Raw genomic sequence first — 13,975 nt, 5'->3', positions numbered from 1 at the left:
TCGCCACCCGCTCGCCGCTCTTCATCTTCGTGCGGAGGTCGCCGCTGCTGCCGCGCTCCTCCAGCGGCTACTTCTCGTTCGACGCCGAGCGCAGCCCCGCGCCCCTGGGCTGCGACAAGGCCACGCAGACCCCCAGCCCGCCCTGCCAGGCGCTCAGCCACTGCCTCAGCGCCATGGGTAAGCGCTGGGGCGCGGCTCCCCGTCCTCCTCCTCCTCCTCCTCCTCCTCCCTGCCGGGCTCGGCTGCCCTCGCCTCCCCTCCTCACCTGGCGTGGCTTTCCTCAGTTTCCTCAGTGCAGTTCCCGCGGGGGTGTGTGAAGGTGGGACAGCGAAGTGCCGGGGGAGATGCGCACAGGGTGAATACACAGGGCGAGCGAGGGGGTGGGTTGAAAGTGCAGGAGCGGTTTCCCCACCCTTCACCGGGCTTGGCTTTCCCCACCTTCCCCTCCTCACCTGGCCCGGCTTTTCTCAGAGCCGTGCAGAACTCTCGGGGGTTTGTGAAGCGCCGGGGCTCCGGCTCCAGGTGTGCACAGCTGTGAGCGCAGCGGTGCCAGGGGCTCGCCGGTGCATGAGGGGGTCCTGCTCTGTGCCTCGGCTTCCCCGGGAATGATGGAAAACTCAGCCTCGCCAGGCACCTGCAGCAGCACCTGGCGCATCCCACCCACCCCGTGGATTTTTGGGAGCAGCCGAGCCGCGGGCTGGAGACTCTCCCGGCGCTCTGGGATTTGTGGAAGCTGGCCGAGCAAACACAGCGCCGGGGAACTCCCGCGCGTCCAGCGCCGGGGTTTTTATTACTATGATGTTTATTCTTTTCCTGGCTCGGTCAGTCGCTGCCAGGGGAGGAGGGGACAGAGTTGTTGAGTCCGGCTTCCTACTCAGGACTCGCTCGTCCGAGGCTGTTTTGCCAAGCGAGTGGCTCCTGGCTCCTGGTGCGGCGCTGCCGGTTCTCTCACGGCTCGGTGTTCGGGGTGCTTGCTGGGCTCATGCATCCCCAAATCCCGGTGCATCCCAAAAAGCAGCCTGGAGGTGGACAGGCGCGTGTTTACGAGTGCCTTTGCCAGGTGAAGCCTCTCCAGCAGGGAAAAAACGTGCCCCTGGGAGCTGCCTGCGTGTCCAGCGTTCCCCTCTCCTGATGAATTCCCTCTCATCGGAGGAAACCTTTGAACTTCCACCCTTAAGCGTCCGGCGGGGCACGGTGGGAGTGAGGTGTGGGGATAACAAAACAACAGCTCCAAGCTTTCTGGGCTCTAACCACCGTCTGTTTTGGTGGCTGGTGTTTTTGCTCCCTCCTGGCTCCGGGCTGTGGCTCTGGCTGCGGCTCTGGCTGCGGAGGCCTGGCTGTAACGTGCCCTTAGGAAAGATTTTGTGACATTATTGCTGTAATTACAGCTTAATTGAAGTTTCACAACCTCACCCTTGGCACGGCTAGGCAGGGATGCTCCCGGAATTCCTCGCCGGGAGAGCCAAGGCTTCAGTTTCTTTTATCTGGGAAGAAATGGAAGTTTTCCCTGATTTTTTTTCCCCCCCAAATTCCTGTGCTCTCATCAGCTGTTTTATTGGAGCCTTCGCTCTGTTGGTGTTGCTAGGGGCATCATCCTAAACAGCTATAAGCAAATGGAAAATCCTCTGCGCTCTTTGACCGGGACTCCTGGATGCTCCTGAACGGATTAAGCTGGGAACATGGAGCTGTGACGCTGTTTTATCCTCATCCAGGCCTGCAGCTCATCCATCCCATACAGCTCTCCTTGGGAAATATCCGTGCCTTTGCCCTGCACACCTCGATCCCTGTGCCTTGGCGGTGTCCAGCTGGATACGTGCCGTGAAGTCTTCCACGTGGAAGTGGGTGAATCCCTTGGGAAGGAAGCAAAGGGGATATTTTTGTTGTGCTTTTACCCACTGATTTTATCTGTTGTGGGCAGAGGCTGCGAGGTGGAGAGTTTCTCTCGGAAGCATAAGCAATAATAATAATTATTATTATTTTTATTAAAATAAACAGGCGTTTCCTGCAAGCAGGAGCAACGGATGCTCCCAGCCTTTCCCATGGGGAGCTGCTCCAAGGCTTCTCCAGCATGGCAAACTCATGTTCTGCCTCAAAAGTCCCTCTCTAAATCTCCCAAAACCTTCCCCAGAGGTTTTGATGAGGGCAGATAAAGGTGGAGGCAGCCCTCAGGAATGCCTTGGGTTGTGTAAGGAAGAGCTGTTGGTGTGGAAGTTTGGGAAGCGATGCTTTGGGCTGTGCTGCCTTTCTGACAGCTCAGGAGACACATCCAGCTGCCTCCAAAGCTGGTGAAAAAAAAAAAGCAGTGAGGGGATGCTCTGGGAAGGAAGGGAACAAGGATTACAGTGGCTGGCGTATCCAGGATAATGCTTCTGGGGGTGGGAGGGAGAGAAGCAAGGTTGAATCGATTTGATGGTGCCAGAGGAAGAGGCTTGGTCCTGCTTTTGGGGAAGAGGTTGGAAGGGATGGGGAATTCCCAGCTGGGAGTGTTGAGTCACACAAGACGAACTCACCCGTTGTGGAGGGCTTGGGTGACTCTGTGCGTGGTATTTCCATGGGAAGAGGTTCCTTTCCTGCTGTCAGATCTTCGGTCTGAACGCATGGTGTTTGTGTGAGGATTTTGGGAATGTGGCTGGAGCAGGTGCTCTGGAACTGGGTTTTCCCAGTGCTGGTTTGATCCCAATGCTGGTTTGGTGTGTATTCCCACGAGGAGAGAAGCAGTATAAACCTCCTGTTGCTCTCAGAGGAGATCCTCCATGTGCAAATAGTTGGATTTAAGGGGAAAACCTCTAGCTGGCAGTCTGGTGGTGACATCCTGACGCTCTTGTTTTGGAATCGCTGCTGTTTCCTCCCGGCTCTCCCAAGATTTCCTTCAGGCAGGGGGGTTGGATATCTAACCCGGGAGCTGAAGCTGCAGTTTGGGGTTGGTTTTTTTCGCCCTTCCGAGCCGGAACTGCAGCAATTCCATGCCGGAGCATCCCGGGGGCCGGAGCATCCCGGGGGCCGGAGCATCCCGGGGGCCGGAGCATCCCGGGGGCCGGAGCATCCCGGGGGCCGGAGCATCCCGGGGGCCGGAGCCAGCCGCGGTATCCCGGTGTCCCCGGGCTGTCCCCGTGCCCGGGTGTCACCCTCGCGCTATGACTGTGTCCCCCCGCCCCCGAAAGCGCCCGTGACAGCTTTGGGGACCAGATATGACTGGCCCCTTTCGCCGCCGCCGCTCGGCAGCGCCGCAGAAAGTCCTTTCTGAAAACCTCAGCCCGATTTCGCTCTCAGCCACCGAGCCCAGCCCGAGCCCGTCGCTGCCGGGCCGGGAGGGAGGATGGCGAAGGATGGAGCGGTTCCTGCCGTACTTTTCCTCACGTCCCCGCCGCTCCTCGCCTCTTCCTGCCCTGCTCGCCGCGTGTTTTTGTTTCCCCGGCTGGGCCGGCCCTGCTGACGGCGGCGGTGAGGTTTGGGAAGGTTCCGCCCCGGCCGGATCCCGTTTGGCTCCTCGGAGGGAGGGAGGGAGGGAGGGAGGATCGAGCCTGCTTCATTCACCGGCGGCAGGAGAAGCGCTCGGGGCAGGCGCTGCTCCTCCACTACTACAGCGTGAAAACAAAACACATCCTCCGGCCAAGCAGCGCTGCCTTGGCTCGGAAATGCATTTTCCAGTCAGGTTGGAGCCAGGCTTTTATTTAATTTCTTTTTTTTTTCTTTTTTTTTTTTTAACTGCCCTACTAATCCTTTGAATATTTGGAAGATTGGAAGCTATTCCTGTTCCCTTGTGATTCCTCCAAAACTGGCGTGCCAAAACACTGCTTTGTTTTGTGCAGTAATTTTAATTTTTTTTTTTAGTTGTGTGGGGTTGTTTTTTTTTTATTTTTTTTAGCTTGTTGTTTTGTTTTTGTTTTATTTAATATTCCTTACGGCTGCAGTTCCTGCTCGGATCCTGAACTTTAAGGAAGGGGGATGAGGCAGTGCTGGTACCAAACATGGTCCTTGTCTCTTTTCTGTTCCTTGGCTATTTGGAGGATTTATCACATGTTTAATAACTTTTTAAGACGGAGACCTAAACAATTGCAGTATAACAAATACATTAACTCTTCCTTTCCTCTTTCAAGCCAACACTTGGATTTGTTGGAAATGTGGTTTCTCCACACACAAATCCAACTGTGGCTTTCTCCTCCCTATGCCAAAGCCATTGGTTTTCCTTGTTGGGCACTTGAGGATGATTTGGGGAAGAAACGTGAGGATTGGATGAAAATATCCAGGCAGAGGGTTTTTAAGGTTAGGGAAGGAGTTGCTGCTGAAGCAAAAAAAGGGGCAAGAGGAGTTTTGGTGAAGGAAAAAAAAATTGGAGTGTGGTATCTTGGCTTCTATCCCTGCTTAGAGGGAGCAAAGCTTGGAGATGCTCCCAGGGAAAGCCTACAATAAATAAATAAAAGCCTAATAGTAGTAGTGATAGTACAGAAATAACAAGGAGTAAAAGCCTGTTCATTGTATGCACTGAGTCCCCACATGCATAATTTAAGATTTAAGAGAGTCAAAACATAATAGGAATAAAAAATAGGAACAAGATGGCAGGAGTTGATGGGTTTCTACAGAGTTTTATGTAGTAAATTCTATAGAATTTGTTCTTGCTCCTGGGTTTCCAACTCTGCTGTTCCATCCCTCGCAGCTTCCCGGTGGCAATCCCAGTCTGCAGCCGAAGATGTGCAGCCGGAGATCTGGATCGCGCAGGAGCTGCGGCGCATCGGGGACGAGTTCAATGCCTCCTATTGTCCACGCAGGGTAACTTTCCCCTCTTGGCTTTCTGTTTCTCTCAGAGGGAAAGGCTGAATCATTTCTGGAAACTCTCTCTGCGGTGAGCATTTCGTTCACTCAGACGGAGAAAAGGCTGCGCGGGCGGGGGCTGGCGTGGACCAGGCAAATCAGCGGTGGCAGCAGCCTCAAATCAATGACAAATAACCTTTAAATCAATTAAAAATAACCTGGAGATCGCGGCTGGAAGCTGGAGGGCACCAGGTTTGCACAAGGGTTTTGGGACAGAGGTGTTGGGTTGGGCCCGGACCTGATGGTGAAAGTTTTAAAAAGGAAGAGGCAGGGAAAGCGTGGGGGTTTTGGGGGATGCACTGCCCAGTGCTGTTGCTTTTAGGGAATCATTCAGTGGGATTCCCAGCCCAGCTCCCAAATCCCAACTGCTGCAAAGTACAGTCTCGGTCCCAGAAGTTAATTCTCTTGCAAAGACTGTTTTGAAAGAGTTTTTATAAGCCCACGAACTCGCTCACCTTGGGGTGTTGCAACCCAAATCGATGCAGTAATGCTGCAGAAAAGCCCAATCCCAAGCCCAAGGCAGCCCAGCCCAGGGGGTGAAGCAAGAGGAGCTCGCCGGTGTCTCGACAGCTGCGTGTCCCTGCTTGTGGATTTTGCTCCATCCACTCGGGCTGGGTGGTGGGAACAGGAGCCAGGAGCAGTGCTGGTGATGGAATGCTGGCTGCTGGATCCTTATCCATCCTCTTCAGCTCCCAAACAGCTCCTGCAGCTCTTCCTCACTGCTCCCAGGGCTGGCTTTCCCATAAAACAGGGGTCAAGCTGCTGTGATCCTGCTTTTCCCAAACGCCCCTGCAACAAAAGGTGATAAGCTGATATCCCAACCCAGAATCCAAAATGCGCATCTTCCCACCTCCCCCATCCAGGCTGATCCCTTGTGATGCAAAGTGGCTGCTTTTTGGGATGAAGGGACATCTTTCCAATGAAAGAGAGGGATCAGGCTGCCCAGGAAGCTGGAGGCACCTGGAAGCAGCTGGAAGGGACCCACAAGGATCATCCAAGTCCAAACTCCTCCCACCCTGTGTCTGAGAGCATTGTCCACACATTCCTTGAGCTCTGGCAGCCTTGGGGTTGTGCCCATTCCCTGGGGAGCCTGTCCAGTGCTGGACCACCCTCATCCCATCTCCTCCCTGCCTCCCAGAGCAGTGCCTGAAACTTTGTGAGGAGCAGTAATGTCCTTCCAGCATTATCCTTTGGTGCTGGAAATCTCTTGGCGCATCCTGCTGCTCCCGACAAGCCCGTGCTGGATAAGGGGGTGAATTTAGTGGGAACAGGGGTGTTTCCCAGGCAGCAGCAGCAGGGTGAGGTGCAGGGAGCATCCCCCAGGTTTGCGGGAGGCCGTTCCCAGCACTGCAGCTGCAATTCCAACGCGGGGAACACAGAGGACACGTCCCTCCTGCTCAGGGCACGTCATGCGTGACCCTAAAAACACTTTGTACCTGGTGCAGTCAGAATGTGACAGATCCTCACTCCCTGCACCCCAGACTGGGGAGGTTTCAGAGCACTGAAGCAATTGTTTAATTATCATCCCTGAGGCGCTTGCTGGAGAGGTCCCTTTTCCTTCTGGAAGCCTCCTGGCTGCTCCCGAGCTCTCTCGGCTCCAGAGGGGAAGGTGGAAGGGCTCCTGCCCGCCAGCCTCCCCTGGCTCTGGGGTTTGCCCTTTCAGCCCGAGGTTAGAAATGGGGAACTGCAGCCGTGCCAGAGCCGCACTCGCCGGGCAGGTCGGGGCTGTCGGACGGGTCCCGGCGCGGTCCCGGCGCGTTCCCTGTCACGTTCCCCGGGGTGTGGCCTCCCCCCGGGACTGTTTCTTGGACAAGACACCAGGAAATCAGGCAATTCGCCACCCAGCCACTCCTTGTCCCAGCAAGGCTTGTGAGTCCCAGGCTTTTCCTGGGAGAGGGAGCATTCCTTGACTGCTGTCACGAGCCTCAAGCTCTGCTGGTTGCAAAGCGTTAAACACTTCACTTTGTCCCTCTGGAATTTTTTCCAGGTGTTTATATAGCATGGGGGGAGCTTCATGCTGGGAATTAAAGTCACCGCTTTGTTTGGTTTTTCTCTCTCTTTTTTTTTTTTTCCCTTTTTCCCCCTCTCCCTCTCTTCCAGGGTTTCTTGGATCAGCAGGTGGGGAACCCCCAGGTGGTGATCCTGCGCCTGCTGCGTTACATCATCCGCCTCATCTGGAGGCTCCAGTGAGCGCCGGGCGCATCCCAAGCCACCAGGACTGAATTCCTCGCTGGGAAAGCCCGGGCAGGAGGGACACATGGATGGATGTGGGGCTCCCACCCTGCCTCTCCCCCAGGACACGTGGCAGGATGAGGGTGGACATCCCATTCCCACAGCGGCGTTTTATGGCAGAGTGCTGTTCACTCGCTGTTTCTCTCCGCTCTTTTTATTCTTTCAGTTTTTTTTGCCTTTTTTTTCCCCAAAAGAGTCTCAGCGGAAATGTGGAATAACGTTTTGTCATCGTTCCTGGAGTCCTGTGGGATGAGCCCCATGGCAGGAAAGAGGGAAACCTGAGCCAGTTGATGGGCAGAGCCGTCGGAGTTTGCCTTGCAGAGGCTCGGATTCCTCCCCTCTCCCTTTCCCTCTGGGCCGTTTGCCCCCCAAAAGGCTGGAAAAAGGGCAGAGGGGTTCAATCAGCACTTCTTTTACCTGTAAATACCTAATGCTACCCCAAATCCAACTTCATTTGCATCATGCAAATCAGCCTATTTCCTGCTGACTGATTTTTTTTTGGATATCTCTATTTTTTTGATCCACTCTGAATTTCAAGACTTTGCTGTTGAACTCCAGGGTCCAAACCATCACAACCAACCAACCAAACCCCAAGCCACCAGGTTGCCTTTTTTAAAAAAGAAATTCTTTCTATATAAAACGTGTGAAAACGCTTCTGTCGTGTCTGCTAGCAGATGTGGGGGACTGAGTAATCCAGCAATAAACCATTCCGGAGGCAGGGAGCAGCTCCCGGAGCGCTGCAGCCGGAGGTGACGGCAGCAGGACCTGCTGTGAGTCGTGGCTGTCAAAAAGAGGTTTCCAAGATCGCGTTTTCCCGGGATCCTCTCCGTGTTTGGACGGGGATGAACGCCCGGCTGCAGACAGAAGGTTGCCAGCCCGACGTGGATCCATCCAGGACGTTCCAAGGGGATCTGAGCGCTCTGTGTCCTCCAGAGAACTTCCCAGGTGCTCCGTATGGCGGGGCCGTTCCCGCGGAGCTGCAGATCCGCGCGTGTTCCCGTTGTCTCCCAGCGGATGTTTTTGGGGGATCGGCTGCTCCGGCCGTCCTGTATCTATGCACAAACCTCCCCCCTCCCTCAGGCTGCTGCAGGTGCTCCCCAAAAGCCACGGGGTCCTTGCTGGTCTCACCAGCACCGTAGGAAAAGAAGGAAAACCCCATCCCAAGCCCCCCTCGGAGCGGTTCTTCCCACAGGGGGAGGCTGCTGAGTGCCATGGATGATGATTAGTGTTAATTAACGATGGACAGACCCCAGTGGGACCTCTCTGCACGGCTGTGCCCGGCGGGTCGGAGCTCTCTGCTCCCAGAGGGAGTTTTAACATCGATTGCCAATTTAATTCCCCTTTTTTCCTTGGAAGTGCAAGGTGAGCAGCGGTTGCAGGAGCAGGGAATGTTTTGGGAAGGGCATTTTGGAGCCCTTTGTGGGGAACCTTTGCACTGGTGGAGAGCGAGCGGTTCAAATAACCAGGGAGCTTGGCCAGGGCAGATCCTGCTCCTCATCCCTTGGGATTTGCCTCTGGCTTTGGCTCATCGTGGCTGTGCTGCCCCAGCCAGCCCTACTGTATGCTGCCACCAGGGATTTCCCATGGAATTCCACCGGTGAAATGAAAATTGAACGGATAAAACTCGGCAGCAGAGGTGGTGGGGGGTGGGGAAACCCAGTGAGATTTTTGGTTTTTCTGCCGCTTTTGTTCCATCGTTGCCGGTGGATAAAATGGTGCTTTGGGATCTCCCAACCTTTGGCATCCCAGAATGTGTCCCTTGGAGTACACCAAAGAATCACCAAAGAGCACTTTACCCCGTCCTCCCATGGAGACAAAGACCAGGTTCGTTTTAAGGAGAAAAAAAAAAAAATTCAAGGTATTGGCAAAGTCTCCCAGGGCCTTCTCCACAGGAGGAGTTCCCAGCCAAGATTCATAGGAAAAGGAACCCTCAAAAAGCGGGATTCCTGTGGCATCGTGAGGTTTAGTGGGAAAAAGCCCCCCCCAAAAAAAGCCTCAAAACAGAAGGATGATACAAAATAGGGATTTCTGCTCCTTTCAGCCACGTTGGCTGCCTGCTCTGGGTCGTGTTTTAGCATAGCCTGTGCTCTGTGTTGCACCAAAAGGATGAAGAGTTTTCCTTGGAAACCAGATTGATCCCATTCTCGCTTCTCCTCTTTTCCACCAAACTGTAAATACCCAAATATTTATTAGAGTAGAGCACCGTATTATTTTCATCATCTGAGCCAAATATCTGTGTGCAATGTACTCCCTCTCCTTTCTCTCTTGTAAGTTTTGTACAGCTTTAGAAACACTTTCAAAAAACCTAAAAAAAAATTTAAAAATAAATAAAAAATTCCTGTTCTTTTTCCTACACTTTTTTAGAGTTGAATTGGTAAATACTGTAGGTCCTTTCTTTGTTTTTGTTGTTTTTTTTTTTCTCCCCCCTGTGTAATTAATGCACTCTACTGTTTAATGCTGTAACTTGTAGAAATGTTGTATATTTATTTCCTGCTTATTTAAGTTCCTGTGAAGATTTGGTTTCCTCCCTGCCAGAAGTGTTGGATCCCCTTCCAAAGCCATCATGGTGTGGATAACAAGATTTTAATCTCTTTTTTTTTTTTCCTCTCCAAGTGCCTAAGTCCCCACTTCCCAGGAGTGATTTAGGCACATCAAAGACTTCAGCATTAGTGAAATTCAGTGGGAATTTGGAATTTGGCTCCTCCACCCCCCCAGGGATTGCTCCAGCCAGGTTTTCCTGGAGCAGCCATCCCGTGGGATCGCGTGAATCACTAAATCGTGTCGCAGGACCCAGCGTATGTAGCATTTTTGACTGCAATTTCCCTGCCTTCCTTGTGTTTTGCACTGATGAATTTTGGACAGGGTAATTGCCACTTTACTTGTGCAATACTGCTGTAAATAATCGCAAGAGCCTTGTTTTGGTTTTTTTTTGGGGGGGGTTGTTTTTTGGTTTTGTTTTTAAGAATCTTTTATGTCCTTAATATGAGTTTTATATGAATAAAAACTTTCAATTATTTGTCTTGAGTGCTGGTTCTTTTGTGGGGATTGAAGTTCTCCTGAAAAGAGGGTATTTGTTGCTTTATCACCAATTTTCCCCATTTTTTACCCATTCTCCTTCAAGACCTGGTGTTCCCATCTCCATTTTGGTGTTTCCATCTCCATTTTGGTGTTCCCATCTCCATTTTGGTGTTTCCATCTCCATTTTGGTGTTCTCCTCTCCATTTTCTGAAGCTCCAGGATGATTCAGGCCACCCAAAATGCAGCTCTGGAATGAATTTGCTTTGTCAGGTGCTGCCCTGAGTGCTCCCAACCCCAAAAGCTGCTCCAGCTGGGAGTTACTTGGGGACTCCTTGGAATTTTTTTTGCTTTTCCTCACATTTATGTGGTCATGGGCTCAAGCCCAGTTTAGGAGCCCCTTCCATGCACCTCTTGTCCCCAGCTGCTTTCCACTGGCATTGAAGAAGTTCTGGGGTTTATTTTATGTTTTGTGTCTTGTTTTTATTTTATTATTTAATGCATTTATTAACAGTATTTTGAGTTTCTTAAGGAACATCACTATTTTTTCCCTTTTATTATTTCATGTGGAAGTTTTTATTTTATAGTTTTACATCTGTTCCTAAAAATTCCCATCCCACCTTCCTTCCACCTTGGCCCTCCATCCCGTTTGTCCCTCCAGCCTTTCCTATCCCTCCACTTATTCCTCAGCAGTCACCACCTGAAAGGGATTTAAAAACAACCCCCGCCAAGTCCTACTTGATAAACAACCTAAAAAAATTTCTGGATTTTTTTTTTCTTTCTTTTTTTTTGTTCTTGAGTGTGTTTCAAATTACAGAAGTTCCTGAAAGGGAAGTTTATTGGTTTCAGGTGCTATTTTGGGGGCTTCTTTAACTCACACACACAAAAAAAAAGGTCTAATTGCCGGGCTGAGGCTGTGGCAGCTGCTGGTTCTGCTCTGCTGGTGGCTCTGTTGGAATTTGGGAGCTGCTGGATGTGTCCAGGTGAGCTGTCACACCTGGGACACCACCCTGCTGTGGCCTGGGAGGAGCTGCTGGCCAGCCCAGCGTCCTTGGTGACACAACAGGAAGGGGATGTCAGGATCTGCCCTCAGCACGTGCCAGGACCAGCCTGGCCGTGGCCAACTCCAAGGGGGTCACCTTGAAGGTGTTCCTGGCCCAGCTTGGCCACAGCCAGGCCCAGCTTGGCTACGGCCCACGCCAGCCATGGCCAGATCTGAGGTGGTCACGGTTCAGGCTGGCCAGGGCCAAGGTGGCCGTGGCCAGCACAAAGATGCTCGTGGCCCGTTGGTTGTGGCCAAGCCCGAAGTGGTCACGGGTCCACCAAGCTCAGGTTGGCCTCATCGTGGCCCGTTGGTTGTGGCCAAGCCCGAAGTGGTCACGGGTCCACCAAGCTCAGGTTGGCCTCAGCCCACGCTGGCCGTGGCCCGGGTCCACCAAAGCCACACTGGTGGCTCCTCCCCACGAGCCAGGCCCTCTCCATGCTCTAAAATTCCAGGAACTCCCAAAAACCCCCAGGCAATTCTGTTCCAAGGATGACAAATTGCCTTTGTTCCCTAAAAAGGAGCAAACTCCCAGATTTTATTTGTGGGAAAAGCCACAGCTCCTCGTGTCCATCAGAGCTGGACACTCGTGGCTGCCACCTGCTCGTGCTGTTGGGGACACACAAAACCGAGATGTTCCTGCCCTCCCACGGCCTCCTGGCCTCGGGAATGCCGAGTAACCCAAGCTGAGGATGAGATTCCAGCCATCCAGAGGCACGGGAGCGACACCGGGCTCTCCCCACACACGGAAAGAAATATATTTATTTTTTTTCCAATGACTCGCTGCTGACCTTTCAAACACCTGTGCAGCCTAAACCAGCTAAAAATACCCCCCGAGCTTTGCATCTGATTTTCATATTGCAACAAAGCTCACTCTTTCCAGCGGCTTTTTCTGCCTTTCTGGCAGCTCCTTGGATGCTCCACCTCTCCTGGGGTCACACCAGGTGGAGATGGGAAGTGTTGGATACCGGGGAGGTCCCTAAGAGCAACAAAAGGATGTTAAAGGTGCTCTAGTGGGGTTTTTATAGAGTGCAAAACAAGCTCAGGGATGGCTGGACCAAGGGGACCTTCCTGCTGCCCTTCCTGAGCATCCCAAACCTCTTTTCTGTGGAATTTTGAAAAAATGAAGCCCTGCAATCCAAGGAAAGGCAGACAACGAGGTTCCCCCTGACGGAGACACCACTGTTCCAACAACAGCCGCTCCCATGGAGCTCAGGGGGCCTCACACGGCCCTTGTGGGGATACAGGGCCCGTTCTTCCCGGATTTGATGGATTTCTCCTCGCTGGGTTTGTGACAGGCTCCTCCATCCCTTTTCCCGGGAGGACACGCGGGGAGCCGGCGCTTCCCGGCCTCGCGGGCCGCTAATTAACCCACGCCTCATCTCACCGCAATTACGGGCACAGCGGGCCGAGCCAACAGCTTTTTGACAATCCCACAGTTCTCCTGGCCGGTAATTAATGAAAATAAAGTTGGAAGGTGGCACAGTGGCCGTTCCCTGAGGATGGAAAGGACGGTGAGCGCTGCAGCTCTGCCTCTCTGCATCCTCACACCACGTGCGTGACCCCGAGCTAAAAAAGTCAGGATTTTCAGAAATCCTGGTGACTTTCACACAAATAATCCCCCTGAGATTTGAGGGAAGAGCCACGGGAGCCCCCTGAGCCCACATTCCGACAGCCATCCCTCCCAGAGGCACCGGAGTCCCCCCCGTCAGCCGGGGACAGTCACGAGCGCTTGCCATCACCATTCAAATGACTTTTTGGCAGAAATGGGTTTAAAAATAGGGGTTTTATGATAAACAAAGTAACCTCATACAGGAAGTGAGCTGCAAATACTAAAACACATTGTACAAAGCTGGTAGAGAACAGAGCTGCCCCACAGAACCGAAAAAACAACAACAAAACCCAAGCCCTTCAAGGGGCGAGCCCAACATTTTCTTGGGGGTTCTTTATATTTTTATTCTTTGTTTGGAGGGGAAAGGGGTGAACAGAAGGGAGAAAGGGCTGAGGGGTGAGAGAATTTCTCCTCTCCACATGGCCCTAAAATAAAGGTGATGCCGGCACAGCTCGGGGATGTGAACCCCAAGTCTGAGAGTGCCGGGACTTCAAAAAGTGTCGGGTGCTGCTGCTGCAAAGGTTAAGAAGTTTTCCTCCCGAAACCCCGAGTGTGGGCTGTGAAAGAACATGGTAATGAAGAAAAATTTCCCCAGGGCTGCTCTTTGATTATCACCAAAGCCATCGAGTTTCAGTTTGAGTGATTTGTATTTATTTATAAAAACAAAGATGAAATAAGTAGAACGAAAACAAAAACCTCATCCTAATTTCTGAGCTGGAGCCTGATTTATTCGAGCTGAGACATTCAGGTGGAGCGGGCTGGGTTGAGAAAATGAGCTGAGTTACCCACGTGCTGCAGGGAGCGTTTTGTGAGGGTAAAAAAGCACCATAAACCCCCCCAAAAGCACACCCAGCCACCCTCATCGGTGCCAAAATGCTGATTTACGAGTCCCTGGGCTGGGCAGCAGCTCCAGCCACGGGGTTCAGCCCTGGTTTGGTGCGGGAGCATCTTAATTTGAGTGGGAGAACAAAAGACATTTCTCTTTTCATGTGTTTTCACTTCCATCATGAGAGAACCGGTTAAAAAAAACACACAAAAAAAAGCCCTTCAGTGGTCTCTCAGCCTCCACCGTGTTGTTTTTCTACCTATTTTCTGTTGTTGGCTTTTGTTATCAGTCTCATCTGCAATTTGTGGCCGATTCTGTCATGTTTCAGGCAGACAGCGTGTTCCCAAAACTGCTTGCAACCTTTCACGAGGGTACAGTGGCGAGGGCAGGCACAGCAGAACCACAGCACAACGAGAAAAAGGGCAGAGTTAACCCCAAA

At 52.4% G+C, this 13,975-nt stretch overlaps 1 protein-coding gene across 1 annotated transcript; it reads left to right on the top strand.

Annotated features, from left to right (window-relative positions):
- Positions 1-2: 2 nt before the first annotated feature.
- Positions 3-10,057, top strand: BCL2L11 (BCL2 like 11; the record flags this gene model as incomplete). The annotated part of the gene is made up of 3 exons (XM_015620403.1): positions 3-177; positions 4,655-4,767; positions 6,910-10,057. Coding segments are annotated over 3 exons (378 nt in total), but the record flags the coding sequence as incomplete, so codon positions are not given.
- Between the last annotated feature and the right edge of the window lie 3,918 nt (positions 10,058-13,975).

Source organism: Parus major, chromosome 3 (genome assembly GCF_001522545.3).
Source record: "Parus major isolate Abel chromosome 3, Parus_major1.1, whole genome shotgun sequence".
Lineage (NCBI taxonomy): Eukaryota > Metazoa > Chordata > Aves > Passeriformes > Paridae > Parus > Parus major.
Note: the sequence above shows the minus strand (reverse complement) of the source record. Positions and strands in the feature narration are given on the sequence as shown.